We start from the raw sequence: 25,264 nt of genomic DNA, 5'->3' as shown, positions 1-25,264 counted from the left end.
CAGAGGAAACTTGTGAGGACAGGTGTAGTTTATGTTTGGGGAATAGCTAGTCACCTTTGACTGGAAGATAGAATGTGGGAAGTTGGAAAGAAATGTCTGAAAAGGTTGTTGGAGCCAGATTGTGAGGAGGCAGTGGAAACAGAACAGATTTAGGTGAATTCAATCCCTGTTCTGCTTTTTACTATGTGATTTAGGCAAATAATTTAACCTCTATGGGCCTTTTTTTATTTAAAATGAGAGGACTAAGTGTGACATGACCTCTAAGAGTCCTTTCCAGCTCTAAACTCTGAAAATGTGAAATACAACAATATTAAGTCTGAAAGAATTAATTGTATTTTTTTTTCCACTTAAAATCGCACTTTAAGTATGGCTATGTTCCATCTCCTAATATCATATCACTTAGGTAAACACCAAATTTCAATAGGGCGTAGAGGCTGAAGGGTACTAAGGTTTTCTATAACTGAAGAAATCTAATAGAACAGTTGGTACACAGGGAATACTAGTTACAGCTTCTTGACCAATGCTTGGAAAAATTGATTCTGAATATAGGAATAAGTATTCTTAATCGTACTTGAGTATAGTAAAGACTGAGTTACCTTGCGTCTTAGCGTATTGGGAGGATATGTTTTCTGTCACCATTTGGAAATTTTTAGTGATGCTATGAAGTTTTGAATGAAATTTGAAAATGGATTTCTGAAATAGGTGCTACAGGTGCTTTGTATGTTTTATCACATTGTTAAATTACTTTTGTATTATTATACTCTTTGGGAGTAATTAATGCACTATATCATATTTATTCACAAGAGTAAGGATAAATGGAAACTTTTAATAGTAGTATGTGTTCTGAGAAAAATATCATTTTCATTTCATTTTTCTCTTAATATAGTCAGTGGATCATTTCATGGTAAAAGTGTACCCAGCTTTTTGGAATAGACATGTTCCTTATTGACTGTGTAGTAAGATTATATTAGTTGAATCATATTTTCCTATTGGTTTTCATTATAAAATTGGTTTTTTAAAATTCTCCCAAATATAAAAAGTCATGAGGATATAGTAAATATTTTAAATGTATATACATTTATAGAAAATAATTTTCTGGTGAAAAAGTAAAATCTTGAAGTCAGGAAGACTTCTTGTATGTGCACCCACATGTGTGTACACATGCTTCTGAAACTTAACCAGAAACCTAGTCAGAGTCACTTATAAAGAAACCAATCATTTGTTTGTTTTAAAATCAGTTTGGGGGGATTTTTTGATTTATGTTGAATGATATCTCTTAATAATTTGGAAGGACAGTTTAGGGTTTTAGAGGCTATTTCATGTGCTAGAGAGCTATGCCTTGTGTCTGATCCTTAAAATTCAGTATATGCCTTTAAGTGTTTGGTTTAGTGCTTTTAATGTTTCATTTAGTGAGAGTCCTATTTGAGGTATCAGATGATGAGCTACCATAGTCTTTTTTTTTCATAATTGCACATTCTCACATGTAGTTTTCTTTTCAGTATGTACAACTATGGAAGAAGCATTTTAATTAGTAACTTACAGAGTTTTAAAAATGAATTTTAGTTAAGTTTAAAAATTCAGCTACTGTTAATCTTTTTAAATGTTATTAATTTTCCTGGTTTTTTTTTCTCTTGCAGAATGATCATAGTGATAGAGAAGATGATGGACATGTTAAAAGACATCATATGACAGACTCGGAAAATGAGGACCTTACAAATCACAATGTTAGTGACTCTGAAAATGAGGAGCTTCATAGACATAAGTATAGTGACTCTGACACTGAAGACCAGCCAGACCCTCCAGTAAGTGACTCTGAAAATGAGGATCTGAATCATCCCACAAGTGACTCTGAAAATGAGGAGCCCCAGAAACTGCCTGCTAGTGACTCTGAAAATGAAGAACCTCTCAATGGGCATGCTAGTGACTCAGAAAATGAGTATGCTCCTAAGCTTCCTGCCAGTGACTCTGAGAATGAGGAATTTCAGAAAGGTATCGATAGCGATTCAGATGTTGAAGAGCCTCATAAAGGTCCTGCCAGTGACTCGGAAGCTGATGAGTCCCAGAAAGGGCCTGCCAGCGACTCAGAAGTTGATGAGCCCAGGAAAGGTCCTGCTAGCGACTCTGAGGCTGAAGAGCCCAGGAAAGGGCTTGCCAGTGATTCTGAAGCTGATGAGTCCCGGAAAGGTGGTGCCAGTGACTCCGAAGCTGATGAGCCTAGGAAAGTTCTTGCTAGTGACTCAGAAGCTGATGAACCCAGGAAAGGTCCCATCAGCGATTCAGATGCTGATGAGCCCAGGAAACATCCAGCCAGTGATTCGGAAGTTGATGAGCCTAGGAAAGGTCCTCCTAGTGATTCAGAAGCTGAAGAGCCCCCAAAAGGCCCTGCCAGCGACTCGGAAGCTGATGAGCCCCAAAAGGGCCGTGCCAGTGACTCCGAAGCTGAGGATGTCCCTAAACTTGCCAGTGATTCTGAAAATGAAGAGGCCCCAAAACGCCAGCCAAGTGACTCTGAAAGCGAGGGGCTTCAGAAGGCGCGTGCCAGTGATTCTGAAAATGAGAATTCCTCTAGACAAAAACAGAAGATTGAATCAGATGACAGTGACAGAGAGAACAGGCAGGATGAAGGGGAATTACAGAATGACTCACTTCATTCAGGTAACCATCCAGAGGAGAAACTGTTTCACAGCTCCGACAGTGAGGACGAGGTCCCTAAGAGGCAGAAAGTGGAGAGCGAGGAGGAGGAGAAGGAACAAGAGAAAGTCGTGAAGAGGAAAGCTGCTATCCTTTCTGACAGTGAAGATGAGGAGAAAGCGCGTAAGATCATTTGCAATTCCGTTTCTCACTCGTGGTCATGATCACATCTGAGTTGCTTTGTGTTTTGTTAGTTTTGCTTTTTTGGTGCCTGATATTTAAAATGTCTCAATGAGATTTACAAACTGTCTTATCTTTGAATTTAACTTACCATGAGCTATCAGAAAGCTATAGTTAAGGGAAAAGCATTCCCAAAATAAGAATCTAAAAGATGGCTATGAATACCGGAAATGTGTTGTTTTTAGAGAGTGTTCACTGAGAGAAATGTAGATCGCATAATGATTATAGGGTGGTTTTTGACTGAACCTCCATAGTGGTTTGAGAGGAAACAGTGGAGAGAGAGCCAGATGACAAGTGAGCTGTTTGCCTCGTCTTGTCCTCTCATACCTTGGTAAAATTTGATGCTGTTGTAAGCATCTCAACCTTTTTACAGTTACCCTGTTAGCACAGCTGCCAGTTCTGATTTTATCACTTTCTACAAAAAGTTGGCTTTCTTTGAACATTGGAACAGAAGTATGGAGTATCTCTAGAGAGTGTCAGGAAGAGGATGATCACTAGTGTCAAAGGCTGCAGAGAGGTCAAGACAGATGAGGACTGAGGCAAATACACGATCATTGGTAACTTGGAGGAGGGCAGTTTCAGGTGAATGATGAGGTTGGAAGCTTGACTGCAAAGAGTTAGAGGGAGAGGAAAGAAAGTGAAGGCACCGGCTGTAGAGGACTTTCTCATGGAGTTTCACAATGAAAGAGAAGAGATATATAGTTAAGATTGCTAGCAGGGATAGAACAAGTGAGGATTTTTTGAGGATGGAAGAGACATGGATGTGTTTGTAGGCAGTGGGGAAGTAGCCAGTACACACAGAGAGATTGAAAGTAAATGAGAGAGAAAGTCATTCTTGGGTAGCAGGAAGAGGATGAATCCACAGTGGAGTTAGTGATCAAGAAGGAAAAGTATGATGGCAGTCAAGGGAAGAAAGAGCATCTAGACAACGAGAGTGTTCCCCAGTATCAGGGGCTGCAGAAAGATTTAGGGTTGTCACCTGTGAGAGAACAGTTTCAGAAGAGTAATGGGGACAGGAGAAAAGTGTCAGTGAGCTGAGGAGTTCAGTGAGTGGTGAGAAAGCGTGGAGGTGGCAAGTATGGATGGAAAAGAGGACTTTGAGGTGATGTCAAAGTCAAGGGAAGTTGTGTTTTTTGTTTGAGTTTTTGGGGGGTTTTTTTGGTTTTGTGTTTTTACAATGGAGAAGATGAACATATTTGTAGGCATCCAGGAAACTGCCCATATGATGTAGGTATATTTGATGATAGAAGGTCCCAAAGGAGAACAGAGAGGTTAGCATCAAGGGCACAAGCAGAGAGGTTGGCTTTGGCTTAAAGAAAGGCTACCTCATCCTCTGGAACTGAAACAAAAGAGGATAGGATGAGTGAGGGCAGAGCTTTTGAATTTTGGGGTGAGGACAAACGAGAGGGCTCAAACAGCTGTACTCAGTTTTCTCGATAGAATAGTAAAAGCTGGAGTAGGGGTATAATGGAGCAGCTCCCAGGAAGAATATGACAAGAGAGTCAATCAGAGATGAATAAGAGGATTGACATGGGTCAACGAGAGCTCCATTGATGTTATAGTGCATCAATATGTATGTAGTTAACCCAGGATGTTTTCTTGATTTCCTGCTGTACCAAGTAAGTCTGGCAGTAGGATTGGAAAAATGAGGTGGTGGAAGCCAATATTGGAGATTAGCAGAATGGAAAGTGGAAGGGAAAGGGAAGGGATTCAAGAGTGGAGGACACCTTATTGAAATGACTGGCTATAAAGACTCGACTATGAAGAGAGGGAAGTGAAACTGTAACTGGGGAGTACAGGGAGGTATTGAAATACTAGATGGCATGAGGCCAAAGAACACTGAGAAAAAGTGAAGCAGCCAGAGAGGAAGAAAAACAGGAGAGTCTGATTATAGAGAATTTCAGAGTTCTGAACCTTAGAGATGGAGTAATCATGGTGAGGTTTACCCTTTGGGTAGTTCAAGTAAGAGGAGAGATAAAAATCTTGAAAGTTAAGGAGAAAGGATCTGGATAGGGTCATATAACTGGTATGAATGTCAAAGGAATAAATGTTATTGAGTTATGATGCCAGAAAGAAAGGTTTGGAATGGGGATTAAGGTAGTTGCCTCCTTTTCCTGGCCCTGAGAGTCAGAGAGCATCCAAGAAGTAGTGGCCATTATTCCAGAGGGAGTCACGGGATATAGTTTCTTGAGGAGAAATCAGGCATGTTGAAGGCATTTAATAAAAAGAGGAAATCTAAGACAACAGGAGATTGTTAATGATGGGGGAACAGTGCAGCGTGGTGCAAAGAATGGTCAGAACAGGCTAGAGACTGGGAGGAACAAAGGGATACGAGGTACCTGAGACTAATTGTACAGGGAGAGGTCATTGAAGAAAGAAATTTCCACCAGAGAAGGTAGTGACTTTGAATGTCCAGGATCACAGGAGGAGAATAAGTATTTGCTAGCTGTAGAGTAGAAAGAGTATTAGCAAGAAAATAACTTGTCCATCAGTGTGAAGGGTCTCTTTAGTACACTTTCAGCATAGTCCGCATCTGTTTCTTTCACGCTCTAGAGAGCATTTATTTTAAAAGTTTTGGAGTTCTCCCTCACCTCACCCCCTAGTCCCTACCACTATCCTGCTATTTTTCACAAGGTTGGTTATGCTTAGTGACCATGATACAGTTGTTTTCAGCTTATTACACTGAGTATTCCCTGCTTCTGGATACTAAGGTGCCAGGTTCTTCTGGTTCACCTCCTACTTCTCTGTTACTCTTTTTCTGTCTCCTTCACTAATTCCTCATCCTTAAAGTGAGTTGTTTTCCTAGGGTCTGTCCTTGACTCTCCATTTCTCCGCATGTTCTCCTTTGGCAGTCCTATTCACTCCCATACCCTCAGCTCTTAATCTATCCTTCTGTAGCAATAGCTCTGGCCTCTCTTCCCACATCTCGGTTCACATTTCTAACTATCTAGAAGACAAATCTGCCTAAATTTCCCACCAAAATGTCGAACTCAACATGTTCAAAGTTGAGTTTGTTTTCTTTTCCCCAAAACCTGTTTCTCTTTTCTGATTTTACTATTTCTATCAGTGGTACTGCCTTTACCCGTTTTCTTCTTTTCAAAATATTGATCTCATCATTGACTTTTCTCTCTCCTTTACCTCACGTCACAGTCAGTTTGTAAGTTTGGTTAAATTCCACCTCTGAAACGTCCTTCCTCTCGTCTTTATTTCCTCTCATTTAGTGGAGATTTCACTCATAAACGCCTGCCTAGATAATTGCAATAGCATATTTAGCAAGTTACGCCACTTGCAATCCCTGTTCTCCATTCTGTCTATCCGTAATATTTTTCCTAGACTGATCTTATGTATGCATTAATTTGATCATATTATTCCTGTGCCCAGAATCTTACCTAACAAGTAAATTACTTATCCTTTGCCTGGCATTCAGAGAATCATCCACAACATAGTGCTGCTTTTCAGACTTGTCTCACCCCTCCAAATATCCTCTATATTTAAGTTCAATTGAAATACGAGCTTCGTATTTCCTCCATTGCCTAACATATTGCTGTACACAGTAGGTGTCTAATAAATATTTGTGGCACTGAACTAAATAAGATAGAAATATGTGAAAACTTGACAAATATAAAATTATTATTAACATTACTTTGCTTATTAACAGCTGCAAAGAAGGGGCGCATCGTCTCTGATGCAGATGACTCTGACAGTGATGCTGCATCAGAAAAGTCTGCCAAAAGACTGAAAAAGACCGTAGCATCAGAAAGTGAGGAAGATGACGCTGGGAAGGAAGAGACTGGCAAGAAGAGTGAAGAGAAAGATCTGTTTGGGAGTGACAGTGATTCAGGAAATGAAGAGGAGTAAGTGACAATTTAAATGTATTTGAATTTCCACAGGATTCTTAGAAATAAAGTTTAGGAAAACTTTGTATATTCCACATTATATATTCCACAGCCTATTAAGCTGACAGTGATATGACAATATCCTGAATTTTTATGATCTGTTGGGATCTGGATTTCTTTGGATACTTTGGAAGTGAGGGTGTGGTGGTGCACACCTGTAACTCCTGCTACCCTGGAGGCTGAGGCTGAGGCTGGTGGATCATTTGAGCTTAAAAGCTCTGGGTTACAGTGGGGTGGGTTGATCACTGACCCCTTTGAGTTCAGCATCAATCCGATAAGCCCCTTCCAAGAGCAGGAACCATCAAGCTGCCTACAGAGGGGTGGAAACTAAGTGAGTCAAGTCTCTGCTGCTCATCAGTAATGAGATTAGACCTGTGAAACACCCCGGCAGTTATAGGGAGACGCAATTCTCATCCTACTCCTTTAGCCAGAAAAAAGAAAGAAGGAAAGAAAATAAGGAAACAAAAATAACTTCCCCATTTATATCTTTTCAAGGAACTTGATAGCAGATATATTTGGAGAATCTGGTGATGAAGAGGAAGAAGAATTTACTGTAAGTATAATATGACACATTTACTTTTAAAGCACATTGGATTTTTTTTTCTTTCTCAGATCAACTTATTTAGCCCTGACCTCTCTCCTAACCTCTAAACTCACATCTCCAGTTGCTAATTAGACCTCTCAAACTACTGGATATGTGTTGACATCTTAAACTCAACATGTCTAAAATAGAACTCACTGTCTTTCCCCAAAAGCCTTCCCCTCTTCTGAACTTCCTTGTCATCGTCTAGAGCACCACTTTCAGTTATCCAGGCACATAACTGTGGAGTCATTGTTGATTCCTTGGTCTGTTTCACCCCTCCATACCCAATCTGTTGCTAAGGCCTGTTGATTTTACCTTAACAGTATCTCTTGTATATGGCCACTTCTTCCTCTGATACTGCCTGCCACCACACTGGTGTAAGCCCTCATCACTTCACACCAGGAATATCTCCATAACTTACTGGCTGGTTTCCCTGCCTCAAATCTCTTCCCACTACAATCCACCCTCCAGCTGTCAAAATGATTTTCCTAAAGTGAAGATCTGACCATGTCACTCTCCTATTCACTAAACTCTAGTGGTTCCCTATCATCCTTCCTAAGCCTACAATATTCTATGATTCAGTGACACTGACCTAGCTTTTCCACCCACAACACTCTTCTCTCCAGACGCCAGACATTTTCTTTGACTGTCCTTCAGGTTTGAAATGTTGTCCCTCCTCATCTCTGTCTCCTGGCTTCCTTCAAGTCACAACCGAAATCTCATATTCTATGAGAAAGTCATTCCTTATTCTTCTTAATGCTAGTATCTTTTCTGTATTGATTACCTGGAATTTATTCTGTCTATATTTTGTTTGTTCATAGATATTTACATGTTATGTCCTCCATTAGACCGTGAGGTCCTTGAGAGCAGGGACCCACTTTTGTCTGTCTTCATAATCCCTAGTGCTTAGCACATAGTAGGTATGTAATCAATACTTATGGACCAGCTTAACTGACTTGATCCAATTTGAGATAAAGACCAATAAATCTAATATCAGGTCTCATCACTTAGGACAGGCATGTGACTTTCACTTTATTAAAATTCTCCTTTCTCACGTCTCTTATGCTGAATGGTATATGTGAGAGAGAGAGAAAGTGTGTGTGCGTGCGTGTGCGTGTGCGTGTGCGTGTGTGTGTGTGTGTGTGTGTGTGTGTAAAATGTACAGGAGAATACCCCTTCAGGAAGCAGCAAAGAATAGGATCACTCTACCTAACCTGCACTGCCTCTTACTTAGGGTTTTAACCAAGAAGATTTGGAAGAAGAGAAAAGTGAAACACAAGTTAAAGAGGCAGCAGAGGATTCAGATTCTGATGATAACATAAAAAGAGGAAAACAGTAAGTCCATATGTGAGCAAAATGTGTTTTATAAAAAGTTTTTATAATTGAGGACAAATGTTTATCCAGTTTATTTGCCCTCCTGCTTGAGATAATGGTTGTAATATTGGTTTGGTCTAGTTGCTTGGGTCAGTATAGCCTTGATATTGTTCACATCCAGAATCTTAAAAACTAGATTCCTAACTGCCATACAAAGGACAAACCAATGTCACTTTTTATTTTCTTTTATTAATCTCAACTTATTCAGCCCTAAACTTACCTGTGAAGCCAAGAGGGAAAGCATTGGTCTTAATAACAAGGTTTGGTAATATGGATTAATATAAAGCAGCCATTAGACCATTTCTTCATATTACTTTTGAACTGAAACGGATTTGAACTCATAATAATGATAATAGATAGCATTTATACAGTGCTCGTTGTGTGCCAGACTTTGTGCTAAGCACTTTTTATAAATATTATTTGATATTTGCAGCCACCCTGCGGGGTGGATGTTATTATTATCTTCATTTTATAGGTGAGGAAACTGAAGTAAACAGAGGTTAAGAATTTGCCCAAGATCACACAGCTAGAAAGTGTTTGGGGCTAGCTTTGAACTCAGGTCTTCCTAACTCCAGGCCCCACACTCTATCCACAGAGCCACCTAGCTGCCTCTAAATGTGTACATATTATTGGTTGGTTTTGCAATACCATATTGTCCCATTTTAAATTTTGTTGCAAAGTATCATCACTTTATATTTGAATCACATTTTGTTTTTCAAAGCACTTTGATCATCTGTGATCTCATTCCATTTTCACAAGAACCCTGTGGAGGAGATATAAAGTAAATGATAACAGCCCGTTGCACTGATGAAGAAGCTAAGGCACCTCAGGGTTAGGGTTTGTCTACGACCACATTAGCCACAAGTTAGTAGGAGAAGTGAGAGTTCAATCCAAAACTACAAAGTACATAGTGCAGTGCTCCTCAGCATCTTAGTGTAGTATCCAAAGGATACTATAGGATCCAAAGTTTTAAACTTACTAACCATTTGACTTTAAACCCTGGACTTCCCTTATTCTTTATCTGTAAAATAGGAATACTATTTATACTGCCTCCCTCACAGGATTATTTCCTCTGTACCATAAGGCCTGTTATAAATGCTTTTGACAAAAAACAGCTCTGAAAGACTTTAGAACTTCCATCACTGCAACGATAAACCATGAATCTAAAGGCGAAATACTCTGCCTCCCTCCTGCCGGAGAGGTGATAAGACTTGAAATGCAGAATGAGACCCATGCTTCTGGATGTGGCTGTTTGTTTTGCCAGACTATGTAATACATATTATGAGGTTTTCTTTTGTTATTCAGTGTTGAGAGAGAGGCAGTAGAAGGAAGAGATAATAAATGTTTACCAAAAAAATCTTTTAAGCCATTATAGAAGAGTCAGGAGATTCACAAATGTACAATTTCCTTGCAATAAGAGCAGCTCTTCTTGAATTTTTTTGCAAGCTCAAGGCTTGTCCTGTCTTGAGGTTAGTGCCTACATGTAATAAGCAAGTTGTTTATCTTGCAAATACTATACTTAGCATGCTCTATATGCTAAGTAAGTAAAATGCATCTTAAAACAACATAAATTTTCTTTTATCTGCTCTAATGTAGCATCCAAAATTTGGTCACACTTCATATAAAACCACTGTACTAGACTATAAGTTTCTTGAACACAGGGGGATCCCATCTGGTATATTTTCTATACCCCTAAAGCACCTAGACCAATTCAGTTCAGCAAGCATTTCTTAAACATCTACCCCATAAAGCACCATCCTAGTGTCTTGTATACAGTAGACATGAAATAGTCATTGCCCCCAAAAAACCCCCAACATATTTTTGACTATTTTTAAAGATAGTTTAAAACACACAGATAAAGAATCTTATTAAGGAAGTGTTATGAACTCCACAATTGGTTATCAGTTTGAGAAACATCTTTATTTTCAGGTGGTAGATTATTAGAGGTAAAAATGTCATTAAAGGGTTTCTGGTTTTTTAAATACCTACAAGCTTTAAAATGTTTGTGTAAGTTTCTAGATATGAAAAAATGGTAGTGGGGAGAAGGCTTTTCTTGACATCTTCACTGTACCTAGTTTTGTCTTCCATGGACTCCAGTATGGACTTCATGTCAGATTTTGAGATGATGCTGCAGCGAAAGAAGAGCATGAGTGGAAAGCGCCGGCGAAATCGTGATGGTGGAACTTTTATTAGTGATGCGGATGATGTAGTTAGTGCCATGATCGTTAAGATGAATGAAGCGGCTGAGGTGAGATCTATCATATTCTAGAATAAATCTTTTTTCCCCTCCACTTCTAATTGGATTGGTGGGATTTTTTGAGTTCTATGTTAATGAAGCTCCTGATTTCTTGCATTTAATAGCTATTCAGATAGTCTATTTTTTTGGTCTAAATTTTGAGAATGCAAATATTTCCAACTTTTTTTCATTTATCTAAAGTAAAGTTGTGAGTCCTGAATTTTTTCACTAAGTAAATATAAAATGTAAAAGTGGTTGTTATGGAATCAGTATTTTGGGGGGGAGGGGGTGGGGTTGAGTGGTGTACTGAGACGTTTCAGATTTTTCTGTATAAGAACCATTTTAATGGGGTCATGGGCCTGGAATCTAGTTTACTTCCCTACGTCAGTGGAATACTAACCTGCCCATGTAAATATAGCTACCTTATTTTTCCTTTAAAGATCTTCCAAGTAGATCCCACAATTTTTATTTGTTCCACACATTTCAATATTATCCAGTTCTTAGTTACAAAATTCTTCCTAATGTTTAAAACAGATCTTCCTAGCTTTCTGTTAAAGCCTGTGTTGTTGTGTGAACTGTCGGAAAAGCTAATGATTTATTCCACATTTTAACTAAAATAATTTCTTCTTTGATTGGCTCTCACTTTTATTATGACTGTTTTCATTAAATGGTAATAGTTGTGTTTGTTTGACCCACATTCAGAAAGCTATGAATCCCATAATTTGGACCTCAATAAAAATAGTTCTTTTTTTCCTTTGCAGTTCTGATCTGTAAGAAGACCAGTAAACAAATATATCAAAAGGAACAATTTTGTATTTTTTATTGTGAAACTGACAACCAGAAGTTCTGTTTTAATCTTTTTAAATTACTAGTGACTATTTAAAACAGTGATTTATTGTCTGCCTTTTTATAGGAAGATAGGCAGCTGAACAATCAGAAAAAGCCAGCACTGAAGAAACTAACTTTGCTACCTACTGTAGTTATGCACCTTAAAAAGTAAGTATCTTGTTTTTCATTTGTCTAAAAATTGAAATTTTTTTTTAGTATAAGGATCGTATTATAAAACTTGATGAATGTTTTTCTGCCTTATGAAGATCATAGGTGCGGATGAGCCTAGCTAAATTTTGAGTGATTTGTTGCAGATTAACTACAAAGTGATGAATTTTTTTTGACCAAACAACTTTCAAACCAACCTACTAAGTCATAATGGGGATGCAGTCTCTGTCAGTACAGGGACAAAGTCACAAATTTTAGGAAAGAATCTCAAAGCTTAACTAAATACAAAATTTCATTAAGTGCTGTTAGCTGCTCTGAGATTTTTATTTCTTTTAAAACTTAATTATGTCTTTACCATTCATCTGCACATAATTATATAGTATTTTGAATTGTTATTTAAAGTGCTTCATATGTATCTCATCTATTAAAAAAATTCTTTAAGATTCACAATCATCATTTCTCTTGGAACTTTCTTCGCAGGCAAGACCTTAAAGAAACTTTTATTGATAGTGGTGTAATGTCTGCCATCAAGGAATGGCTGTCACCTCTACCAGATAGGAGTTTGCCAGCACTGAAGATTCGGGAGGAACTTTTAAAGATCCTACAAGAGGTTGGAGCATTATTTCTGGTGCCTTTGTCTCTCCAGATACTGTCTGCGTGTATTCTTTTTACTGTTGTATCCAGATATTTTTGTTCTGTGACATAGTTGTATATTTCTGTTAAAGTTATGAACATAAGGTAGTGTTGCTACTCATCACAAACACTGTGATAATATTGAAGCCTGGAAAAACACATTTTGTATTTTTATTAAAAAATTTTTATGCTGACAACCCTGGGCTGCTTTGTACAGCTCAGTTGAATAGTTGTAATTTTTAAGTACCTGATAAACTTTACTTTGCCACTCTTAGTTTTCCCTTTATTCCAGAGAAATGCAAGTTTTTTATATCCTACCCTTCTTTTATATCCACCAAATAAGCTCTCATGTTGCCCACACATGTTCTGTATGCTTTGAATATTGTTTTACACCTAGATTCAGAGGTGATAATATTCAGTTACTCTTTTTCTCTCCCTACCCTCCTAACAACACTTATACCTTCTTGGCTCTTGTCTAGAAGTGGAATTTTATGCCTATAGACGTGAATTGTACTTTTTAGTTCCACCAGATTTGATCAGCAGGCTTGTTTCCCTGATTATTTAATGAATGTGCATGTCTGTAATTTCCAGCTACCTAGTGTGAGCCAGGAGACCCTGAAGCACAGTGGTATTGGACGGGCAGTGATGTACCTTTATAAGCATCCCAAGGAGTCCAGACCCAACAAAGACATGGCAGGGAAATTGATCAGTATGTAAATATTTTCCAAGTAGCACTTTTTCTTCTCTATTAGCTTTTGTCTAATATACAGCCATTTGTCTAAAATAAAGGAGGGGGATATCTTGATTGTATTTCATGTGCTGAACCTTTGGTTCTATCTCCATGGATTCCTGTTTAATTTCTGTAATATGTTAAATCCAATATTAGTTGCCTCATGTTGCAAAAAGAGAATTACAGTGATAACTGAACAGTGAAATATAAATGGTTCTTTCTCCTGTTTTAGCCACCTGATGAGTCAATCTCTTATGCTTAACAGTTCCTTGTTTGAAAAGGTGGAACTCAGCTTAATCGTTATTTCAAAGATGTGTCCAGTTTTTTTAGCAAGATGATTATGAATAATTTGGGGCTCTTTGTTAGTGGAATAAGGAAAATAAAAGAATTGTTTTTATTTGTAAGTAAAGGCTTCTTTTTCAACCCATTAAGTTTCCTTAGGCTATATCTATATAATGCCTACACAACTGATTGAAAAGTAGAACATTCAGGTCAATACTGCTTTATTTGGGTGTTTATAAAGATAGCTATAATTCAGTAAAATCTTAGAACCTAGACAGGGTCCCTTTCTGCTCCTTTGTTAGCTTCATGACCATGAGTAAGTTGCTTAACTTATTTGAGCCTTTGTAAAGCATGCGTTACCTATTTGATGTATTTGTGGTGAGGTAAATAGTTTGCAAACCTTAAGGTGATATATGACTGTGAGTTATTTTTAGACTGTTTGTCCCTGAACTGACAGGAAATTGGGGTTTAGGGACAGAGAATGAATTAATGTGGCCACAACCTTTTGAGTGTTCAGATTCAGAAAATTTTCTGTTGTGCTCACCTAAAATCATGTAACTTTCAAAGGCGGTGTGTTGTAAGGCTTTGAGTACCATCAGTTAGGAGGGGGAAAGTATTTTTATGATTGTAAGCAGACGTGTCTGTAACAGCCGGCCCTTCGGTTCATGTTGTAGATGAATGGTCTCGGCCTATCTTTGGCCTCACCTCCAACTACAAAGGGATGACCAGGGAGGAGAGGGAGCAGAGAGATCTGGAACAAATGCCTCAGCGTAGACGAATGAACAGGTAAGAGAGAAGGTCGCCCAGCTCTGATGTCACGCATGGTGACCCTTTGTGCTTCTGTCTCCAGCTCCTTGGTAGTGATTATTCATATTATGATTGCCCTCTCCATTCTATCTCCTTAGCCAGTAGAACTGTATTAAAGTAATGCTGTGAAATTTAGTAAGGATTTCTTTGCCCCCATCTCAGAAAACATTTCTTAATACCATAGTATAAATAAAAATAGGATATTACTACACTGATAGGTTGGAAAAGCCCAATGTTTCAACTTGATTTTCTTCATAATAAAAAAAATTATGAAACTCTTTTAACTCTTTGATTTTTGTCTGTGTAGTTCTGGTGGTCAGACACCACGAAGAGATCTGGAAAAGGTGTTGACAGGAGAGGAAAAGTAAGCCTTCTCTTTTTTTTTTTTTACAAAAGATATTCAGTGTAACTTAATTTGCCTGCCTACTGTGCTTGAAGGGAAGATACAAAAAAAGTTAAAATGGTAATATCCAGTTCCTCTTTTTTCTTTTAGATGTTTTATTGATTTGTTTTTGTTTGTTACCTCACTGTTACTTCTTAATTACCCCCACACACACACCACACACATGCACCCCTCTCCCCCAAAAAAGCCCTTCACTTTTCATTGTGACTATCAACAAGTCACCAAGTATTTATTAAGCATTCAGTTTGTGGTAGGCCCCGTGCCAAGTATTGGAAATGCAAAGAAAGACAAAAATAGTCCTCGCTCTCAGGGAGCTCACAAGCTAATAGGGAAGACAACGTGTAAACATCTGTGTACAAAGAAGATAAGCTCAAGCTAGCTGGGAAGGCACTGACATTGGGAATGGAACCTTTTCCTCACTCTTTGATCGCCTTAGGTTCTATGCCTGCTAGTGGTATCAGTGGACCAAAGCTACATGTAGCTTAGGCACTTTTTCTTAGTATGATTCCAAATTGTTGACTAATTCACAACTCCACTAACAATGTATTGGTGTCTGTATTCCTGCAGCCCCTCTAATATTTACCATTTTCATCTTCTTTTATTTTACCATTGTGATGGCAATGAAGTAAAACCTTAATTATTTGCCCACTTAAAATTTATTTTATTTCAAACATAAAAACCAAAAAAAGGAACATCTCCACATACATAGCAGAACACAAAAAGAAATCCCATATGAAACTATGAATCTGTATTTCATATCACATGTACACACATACAAACATAGGTACATGTGTATGTCTGTTTATTACACTCACCACATTCAGCATTCTTTTGCTGGCTGTGCTTCCTTCTGAACTTGCTTTTCTTCTGTGTGTTTTTTTGAAAGAACATCTTCAGTGGATTTTTGGCAGTGACTATCGCTGACCCCTCAATCCATCTCCTTCATTCAAAATCAAGAGAAAGAAGTTCTAAAGAAACAAAAAACCCTTTGTAATAAATAATCATGGTCAAGCAAAACAGATCTACACGGTAGCCAAGTACAGACTGCGTGTCTCTTTTTGCACCTTTAAGTCCATCACCTCACTGTCAGGAGCTGGGCAACCTGCTCCATCGTAGTTCCCCTGGAGTCTTGACTGGTCATTGCTTTGAACAGAGTTCTTAAATTTTTACGGTCTTCTTGTAGAAATAGTTTCTCACTTTGCTCACTTTACATCAGTTGACACTGCCTAGATTCTCTAAATTGTCTCTCATTATGTAATTCTATTCCAACACGTTTGCTGCCACAGTTTGTATAGATATTCCCCCGCTGATGACCACCTTCTTAGATTTTTGTTCTTTGCTTTTTTTCCTTGTAATTCTTCAAAGTAGTCTTTTTTTTTTTTCTTTCCTCCTATCATGAACGCTTTCATACATTCTGTCATCTGGTTATTGATAGCCTGTGTTTCTTCTTTCAACAGGTTCATGTCATTTCACTATTTCAATATGGAAGAATGTCTTTTGTTTTTACATATTTGTATTCTTGATTATTAAGTAATATAACCTTTTATATTTAGGTTATCTAAGTTCTTTTTTACTTAGGTTATCTAGGTTATATATCCATCTGGAACTTATTTTTGGCATATGGTGTAAGACATTGATCTAAACCTAATTCCTTCAAACTGTTTTCTAATACCCCCAGCTTTTTTTGTAAAAAGAGCTTTCTTGCCCCAGTAGTTATTGTCCTTGAATTTATTGAATACTCTTCACATACAGTATGTTTCATTTGGGTCTAGCTTACCTAATCTTCCAACGTTTCTATTTTTAATCCTGCCTTTTGAGATTATTTTTCTCAAAATTTGTGACCTTTTGTTCAGATAAAGGTATCAAACTCACAGCTTCTGGCAATTGTTTAACAAAAAAAATTAAAATTCAGTACTCAATAATGTTAGTTTGTGGTTTGCTGAGTCAATGTGCTGTCCCCGGGGATCCCTTTCCACTGGAGTTTGACAACACTGAATTAGATTAATGGCTCTTAACGTTATAGACTCTTGGCAGCCTGCTGAGAGTCATGAACTCCTCAGGACAGGAATAATGTCTGTCTTTTTTGCTGTCGTTGTTGTTTTATAATTCATTGCTCTACTAGTTTTGCTCACTTCACTTTGCATCAGTTCATCCAGGTTTTCCCAGGCTTCTCTGAATCCTTTCCCTTCCTTTTTTGTAGCACAACAGTATTTTATCACATTTGTATCTTTGAATTTGTTCAGCCATCCTCCAGTTTATGGGTACTCCCTCAGTTTCCAGTCCTTGTCACCACAAAAAGAGCTGCTGTAAACCTTTTCGTATGCATAGGCCTTTTCCTTTTCTTAATCTCTTGAGTGGAGATCATTTATTCTGGGGGTAGGCATGCATCATGTAATACCATTTTTGCTATTTAGTCGCTTTGGGGGTGTACACAGTTTAATAAAAACCTTTAGTGTTAGGAACACATTTTGTGTGTTTCTACGCTACAAATGACGCTAGTTCCTGAACGTTTTGAGCATAGTTCCAAATTGCTTCCCAGAACTGATAGACGAGTTCACAGTTTCACCGGTGGGGCATTAACGTTCCTCTTTTCCCACCAGTGCTAGTCCTCCAGCATTTGTTATTTTCCAAGTGAGTTTTTGTTACTGTTTTATCTGGGTCTGTAATTTAGCTATTATTGCCATTCTTATTACATTGGCATAGCCCGACCATGTTTAAAGAGTATTTCTCCAGTTATTTAATTCTTCCTTTTCTTCTGTTGTAGTCATAGTCAGAGAAGTCCAGACTGCCTTCATAAAACGACTCCCGAGTACTTGATGCTTTTGTAGTTATTCTGAATGGAATTTCTTTTTCTCTCTTTCCTGTTGGGTTTTAAAAATAGACAGAAGGGTTAATACTTTTGTGAGTTCCTTTCATATCCTACTACTTTGCTAAAGTTACTAATTGTTTCATTTTTTTTCCGTTGAATTTCTAGGCTCTTCTCAAACTAAATCATCATTCCTGTCTGTAAATAAAGGCAGTTTTTTGCCACCTCTTTGCTTATACTTAGTTCCTTAATTTCTTTTTCTTGTGTTATTCCTTAGGTAGCATTTCTAGATCTGTATCAATAAGTTTTAAATATAATTTGTTATATGTATAAGAATAGATGGATGTGTTACTATTGCTTTACAGCACTGATCTTTTTTTTTAATTAAAAATAGTTTGTCTTTCTTCGACACAGTACACAATTAGCAAAATATTTCAGTTGTGTTCTTGTGCTTCTGTTTCCTTAGAATGTTCATTCCTTTGACTAAGAAGAAAACTAAAAGAAAGCCTAATCTTGTTGGCAAGGTTTTGTGGATTTCTGTACTACAAATAATGCCAACTCTTAAAAGTTGACTTTTCTAAGACAGCCTTGTAAAAAGAAACACTTTCCTTGTCCCTATCCCAGAGCTCTTAGACCTGGAGACCCTGGCTTCTGTGCTCGTGCCAGGGTACCAATGCCCTCCAACAAGGACTATGTTGTCAGACCCAAGTGGAACGTGGAAGTAGAGTCATCAAGGGTAAGTGACAACGCAAAGGGAAAACGAATATCTGTTTTATCGCCTCACCTCACCTCCCTGTCATCTGTGTGTGTGCTGAGAGAGGCTAGTATTTTCTTATCCAGCCATATCAAGTACCCAGAAGTAATTCAGAGATTGTCAAGAACACGAACATTTGTGAAGATGAATATGCTTCTGATTTCAAACAGCAGTCTTTTCAGGGAAAAATCTTTTATTGTAATCCTTCTTGCCCTGCGTAAGCCTAGTGTCCTAGGATATCTGAGCAATTCATCCTGGAGCTGAATGAAACTACTTTCACATGATCTTCACCAGTTTCATTCATTGTATTAGGAGAAATTAAGGTTTGAAATTGTGTGATCTGAATCTTTAAATTGAAAATAGAATGTTAGACAAAATTAGCCAAATGGTCCTTTATTTCATTAGTTAATTTTGGTTATATCCATTAATTGAAAATACTGTTTCTAGCCTGGTATTCTTAGAAAAGGCTTAAGCCGCTTGGAAAAACACAAGAGGCGATTTGCAGAACAGAAGCGACTGTGCAGAATGCATCGGGCTGTCAAGTTCAGCATCGAAGGCAACAGGATGCCCTTGTAAACCTGAGAGGTTTATCAGAGAGGTATCTGAGAGGAGCGAGCCCTGCATGTGCTTTAGCCAGTGCATTATGGAGTGGAGAGTGTGTGTTCGTGACCTTAACCAGGAGTGCAGAGCTTGTGGTTTGTGATCCTGACCCTAACATATCTCGTGAAAGTCACATCCCCTGTGGATTGCAGGGGCCCTTCAAACCGTGCTTTTCACAGGTCCCTGAGTGAAAACAAAGGAGGTACCACATTCAGGGTCCTAGGTTCAGAAACTGCTTTTAAAAACCTTTTGTCTGTTCTATCTTGTGCTGAGCTGGACGCCCCATCCTTCTCATACACCAGGAAGGCCCTAGAGCCCTCCCTCCCTTACTTCTCTCTTACTTCCTCCATCTCCCCTTCTGCCTTGTCGTCTCTCTCTTCTCCCTTCCCCCCGGTTTGTCTGCCTCTCTCCTTCCTTTTGTCTTTTCTGTCTTCAAAAAATCTTTCTATTCTTGAATTTCCTTTTCTCTTGTTAGCTCTCCACTCAGTTCCTGCCATCTAGTGTCAGATTTCAGAACTGTAGCATAACTGGAGAGGAAGGAATCAGTTTTCTTCACTCAACCTTCTCTGTGTTGTGTCAAGATGCATTAAGTGCTATCTGTGTGTATTTTTTTTTCACTGGATTAAGCTGAATTGCTACATAGCCTATGCCTTCAAAGATGTTATGGTATAGGAGGAATCATAGAATTTTAGAGCTGAACCTCAGAGATCATTTTAGTGTCAAGGTTACTTTTTTGTGTGTCACGGATCTCCTTTGTCAGTTTGGTGAAAACTTATAACCCCTCTACAGGATAACATTTTTAAATGTATAAAATACATAAAATTACAAAGGAAATAAGTTTTGTGGATTTGAAATAGTGCAGAATATTGTTTAAAAAGCAAATTCACACACCTCAGGTTAAGAACCCCTAACTAACCTAACTCCCTAAGTTTACAAATGAGATCAGAAAGGTTATGAGACAAAGTCTCATGTTGTTTAGTGCTAAAGGCTAAAAGATATAGGGGCAGGCAAATACTCTTCTTGATTTGGAAGTTATATTTCTTCTCTGTATGCAGGGACAGCACTTGTGCCAACTGTAAGCCTAGTCATTGCTACGTCTACCATGCTGTTAGGAGCCAACTGTATTTTCAGAGATAAACAGGGAACCTAGGATAATACATTTTTTTTTATAAAGGACAGGTTTTTTATAAGGGAAAGTGATGACAGTTTTCTTGGACTCCAGAATACTTAGGAATTATGCATGATCATTTTAGGTTATAAAAGAACAATAGTAGAGCTATTAAATACAAATGATAACTAGGGATAGGTAATAAAATGTCATAATTTGTAGTGATAAATCTGGATTTGTCTGTTATTTCAGATTCTTTTTATGGATCTTAAGTCCCTTCAATTAAGAAATTTCTTTTTCCCCCTTTTCTTTGTAAATATTCTTCCATGTAAAACAAGCTAGAGTTAGTTATTACTCATTTCTTACTGTTTAGATTCTGTTAACTTGTCACTGGCATTTTCTTCTCCCCTTAGGTATAATATGTCCCCGTTGTCTTATAAAATGTCTGCCCTTTCATGCCCTCTGTGGGATTGTGGGTTTTAAGTGTTCTTATTGTGAGCTTAATTTTAATCAAATAGAGGAGGGAAGGGTTGCTCTTCTGTTTCTTTTAACCTGTGAGTCAGTCACCTTAGGAAGTTTTCCATGTACTAAGTAACAGTAAATGAGCACTGGCACTAAACATTCCTTTAACCCTGATGCAATACCATAAATATGTGAATTACTGTTACTGCCTGCTGTGCACATTTGTCACGCTAGGCCTTAGCCCACCAAAGCGTCTTGTTGGAACCGTAGAGCTAACTCATCTGACTGCTGTATTTCCATTGCTGGGAGACAGACTGTGCGTGTTCCGTTGGTGTTATTTTCTTAACTGTTGTTTTGTTATCTGTTAGTTTCAGGGTACTTCTAAGAAAGGAATCAGTCGATTGGATAAACAGATGCGGAAATTCACAGATATACGGAAAAAAAGCAGATCTGCTCATGCAGTGAAAATCAGCATTGAAGGCAATAAAATGCCCTTGTGACCGTGCTGATGTTCCTTTATCTCTACTGTAAGAAATGCACCATTGGACTCTTGGGAAAGGATGACATTTTAAATTTTTTTAGTGTATCTGTAAATTGTTGGTTCAACTTCTGTATCATGTCCTTGGATTGTGACTCCAAGGGCATCTCTCCCAATTGTATTTAAATCGTTCTGTTGTGTACTTTGTACAGATGACTACTCGTTGTACTGCTTCAGACTTTAGACAATAAATGCCCATCTGATTTTGGGAAGCTGTCTCTTCATTGTTTCAGAAGAAATGTGTATATAATAGAAAATCATGTTTTATTCATTAGAGAAGTTAGAAGAACTCCTGCTATTCTGGAAGATTTTTTGACATTCTTTTATTTCTCCCATACTCTGTAGATTTCCAGGCTGCCTAATCCATTTGATTTTATGTAAGACTCTGTGTTTAGGATTTTTTTTTAGTATCCTACAGTGATAAGTTCCAGAAAGATGACCCTGTACAGCAGCAATTCTCTCTCCAGTTTATGGAAGTAGGGCTGTAATAATTAACCAGAGCACAACCAAGAGACTGGCATATAGATGATCTTCCCCTACCCCTGTTCCCTAAAGACTACATGTATCAGAACAGAAGAGAGAGCATGGATTCACTGAAAGCTCATGCATTTTTCTCATAGGAAAGCCACCTCAGCCCTAATTCATGCAGGGCCTGGTTACTCTTATTCTAGACATTCTAACCAACTTATCTGGTTTCATAGGACATAGAGTGACAGCAACAAAGTGAGGAGGGAATACTGCTGAGGTGAGTGTGCTGGCAACAGAGGAAGAAGACTTTTTTAATACTTCACTAGATCTGTTAACTCAGTGATTTGGGGCCCCAGCCTACAACAGTGCAATTTGAAATCCATTACAGCTTCTCATCCTATGTGGGTGATTCTTGTCTTTGTCCTTCCATAAATTCTCCAGAAAGGATTTACCCAGTGTACCTGAGGTCTTCCTCCAGGTTTGGTTTTTTTAACACTGTATGGATACCAATACAGCCCTGAGGTTGACTCTTACAACAAAATAGAAAAACACATTTTGGCCCATTTTAGCTTCAGGACACAGACTCCACACCCCACTGACCTTTGGAGTTTGATCAGTGCAGTGTATAATGCAGGACAAGAATTGATATTCCCTTATGATAACCCCAATCATTAAGGAAAAGAGATTCCATTTCAAGAGATAAGTAAGTATGCAAATTTTGAAAATACTTCCATCAAAAATGGTTACATTTCTGAAGTGAATCTCCTTAGAAAACTGATAAGCAATGAAATATTCCCACACAGTATCGGATATATGCAGTCTACCTCCCAGAAAAATAATAAAGATTAAAATTTTTTCACCAAGTTCGAACATTACTAGTCTTTGAATAAGAGATCTAAGGAATATGGTCCTGGTTTGTATTTCTTAGTATTTCTGTTCCTGACAGTGGGATTGAGGAAAGTTTTAAAGAAGATTTACCTTCTTCCATGCTTGTGGGAGATTGGCTCCCACTGTTTCCTGGTCTATATTAGTCACTGCTTAATTCCTGGCCTGTCGTCTCTTTCCACACCACCAAAAAGTGTCATCCTAACCATGCTGCCCCTTGTGAATTCTCTCATTTTTCTGTTGTAATGGCAGCAGTCTCTCCTGAACACCCTTTCTTGTGGACAGCCAAGTAATAGTAGGACATGTCCCAAAGCACTGTGTTGCTATGAAAGCAGTGTAGGGTATCTGGTCTTTATGAACATGTAGGTATCAACAAATCAAGTATTTATTAAGCACTCTGTGCGTGTGTGTGTGTGTGTGTGTTCGTCCTTCGTTGCCGAAGAAGACCATGCCATCAGAGAAATAATGGCATGACCTGCACTTGACTTTGTTTTGACTGAGGGAGGGCTCTGCAGTCACCAGCCTCACTTCTCCTTCAGAGTCATCTGAATCCAGTGACCACATATTCATCAGGATGACTGGAGATGACCCAGGATGAGATAACTGGGGTTGTGATTTGCCCAGGGTCACACAGCTAGCGAGTATCAAGTGTCTGAGGTGAGATTTGAACTCAGATCCTCCTGACTCCTGTACTGGTGCTCTATCCACTGCACCACCTAGCTGCCCACTGTGTACCAGGCATTTTGCTAAATACTGAGAATACAAAGAAAGGTAAAAATAGTCCTTATCCTCAAGGAGCTCATAACAGGTGAGGCATGAAAACAATTACATACGAATAAGCCATATACAGAATTGGAGATTCAGAGAAAAAGGGGCACTAGGAAAGGCATCTTGCAATAGTTGGAATTTTGGTTGGGACTTGAAGAAATCCAAGAGGCAAAGGTGAAGAGGGAGAGATTTCTAGGCATAGTGGAGACCCAGGAGATGAAGTGCTGTATGCAGGGAACAGTAAGGAAACCAGTGTCCCTTTGTCACAGAGCATATGGAAAAGAAGGAAGGGTCTGGGTTATGAAAGCTTTGAAAACCAAAAGGGATTTTATATTTGATTCCCAAGAATACACTGGAATTTATTGAGTAGAAGTGACAAGGTTAAATGTACTATGGGAAGGTTGATTGTGACAGCTGATGTGGAGGTAGACAAGGCAGGGAGATTAACCAGAAAGTAAGGTGACGAGGCCTACGTAGACCAGATACATTGTGCCTATGTAAAAAATATGGGGTATTAGGAGTCATGAGGGATAGCTAGCACAGACCCTTCATAATGGAATGATAGGTTAAAATTATTACAATAGAAATGTGAGTGGCAAAACACTGTATTCGAGATTCAGCTCTCTTGGATTAACCTTGTCCTTTCTCTCAAGGTACAAATATACACCACAGTCGGTAACAGATGTATCTATCCATCACGAAACTTACTTGGCACTCAGATGCTTAAAAGTTCTCATGGTGAAAAGAGGGTAAAGCACATCCCACTCTTTATTCTCCCTTTGGTTTTGTGCATTTTGTTTCACTTTCAGCATAATAGGTTTGGTAAAAAGAGTCACCATAAGATCCTTTAGAATACCAAGCTCCTGTAAGAGCATTTAAAATAGGATCTGATACATCAAATCTCAATTTGCATGGCGTTTTTAAGGAGTATTATTGTTCAATAAACCAAGGTACAACTTTAGTCACTCAAGTTATCAGGACCAGGGAGTTCAAGTTCAGGTTCCCAGGAGCTAGCTGGGTGAGTTTATTTCTTGAAGGGCCAGGCAAGAGGATCTTACTTATCCATTCATTTATTGCAGTGGGCCAAGAGAAACACAGAATTGTTACTGCTAATGTAGGATTGCCATACTGAGTGATGAAGTGAGTTTAAGATGTGTCAGGACCTATTTTAGCTGTGAATGTGAAGTCAATAGGTGGGGTATGGGTTAGATTTGGGGAACGCTTAGCTCTGTCTGCCAAAACTTCATGATCATTCTGGGGCCATTAGTCTCAGTCTATGAACCAGTAAGCCAAGCAGATAGATCTTAGAAGTCTTTAGAAGCTTCCCTAGGAGGTAAAGAGAAGTGCCCACCTATATTAAATGTCTGGTTTCCGCAGTTAAAGAGATGAATGAGGATGAAGAAAGGGAATGTTCTTATCTCAAAGGAGTCGTGCTGTTTGTAAAAGAACAAACAAGAAGACATGGAAGCTCTTTTCATTCTGTCATAGACACAAAATTGAAAGGGCCCAGAGGTCATCCATCCAGTCCCATGCCCTCATTCTTGCAGATGAGAAAGCTGAAGACCCAAAAGTGACTTGCCCCGGTCATACGTTAAACAGGGCAGACCTTTGACTTCAAGCCACCTCTCTCCCCTGCGCTGTGCTGCATCTCTACAAGCACTCCCACCAGCAATTCCAGACTTTCTTCACACACTATTTCCTCAAATCATTAAGGAAAAGAGATTCTTGTCTTTGAATAAGAGATTCTAGTGTTTGATTTTAGTGTTCTCTCCTTCCTTAAATTACTAGTATCTATCTATATAGATACAGATGTGTGTGTATGTGTGTTCCCCCACCCTAATGGGATTAGCATATAGATTGCCCAAAGAGACATGGAAAAAATTCTAAGAATCCAACAGAGAAGATCTGAAGTCCTATAGCTGCATGTTTTTCAAGGGTAATTTGGGAAATGGCCTATTTAATTTTATTGTAATCTGTAAACACAGGGGAGGGAAACAATATTGCTACAAAAAAATCACCTGAATCCTTTTTTGATTGGGGGAGAGAGGAAGGGGAGGGGTGAAA

The 25,264-nt window shown here is 38.4% G+C and overlaps 1 protein-coding gene across 3 annotated transcripts in view; it reads left to right on the top strand.

The window, feature by feature from the left end:
• IWS1 (interacts with SUPT6H, CTD assembly factor 1) overlaps positions 1-21,291 on the top strand; it is a 38,080-nt gene extending 16,789 nt beyond the window's left edge. For 2 of the 3 annotated variants that reach the window (XM_072613450.1, XM_072613448.1), the window contains 12 exons: positions 1,638-2,814; positions 6,530-6,725; positions 7,263-7,320; positions 8,585-8,685; positions 10,822-10,972; positions 11,874-11,956; positions 12,437-12,566; positions 13,181-13,298; positions 14,276-14,387; positions 14,716-14,772; positions 18,242-18,353; positions 20,910-21,291. In XM_072613450.1, the coding sequence (XP_072469551.1) occupies positions 1,686-2,814; positions 6,530-6,725; positions 7,263-7,320; positions 8,585-8,685; positions 10,822-10,972; positions 11,874-11,956; positions 12,437-12,566; positions 13,181-13,298; positions 14,276-14,387; positions 14,716-14,772; positions 18,242-18,353; positions 20,910-21,041 (2,379 nt within the window). In that variant the 5' untranslated portion in view covers positions 1,638-1,685 and the 3' untranslated portion in view covers positions 21,042-21,291. Of the gene's footprint in view, positions 1-1,637; positions 2,815-6,529; positions 6,726-7,262; positions 7,321-8,584; positions 8,686-10,821; positions 10,973-11,873; positions 11,957-12,436; positions 12,567-13,180; positions 13,299-14,275; positions 14,388-14,715; positions 14,773-18,241; positions 18,354-18,818; positions 18,970-20,909 lie in introns of all 3 variants that reach the window. The other variant, XM_072613449.1, reaches the window with a different exon arrangement.
• Positions 21,292-25,264: the final 3,973 nt, after the last annotated feature.

This window comes from Notamacropus eugenii, chromosome 5 (genome assembly GCF_028372415.1).
Source record: "Notamacropus eugenii isolate mMacEug1 chromosome 5, mMacEug1.pri_v2, whole genome shotgun sequence".
Lineage (NCBI taxonomy): Eukaryota > Metazoa > Chordata > Mammalia > Diprotodontia > Macropodidae > Notamacropus > Notamacropus eugenii.
Note: the sequence above shows the minus strand (reverse complement) of the source record. Positions and strands in the feature narration are given on the sequence as shown.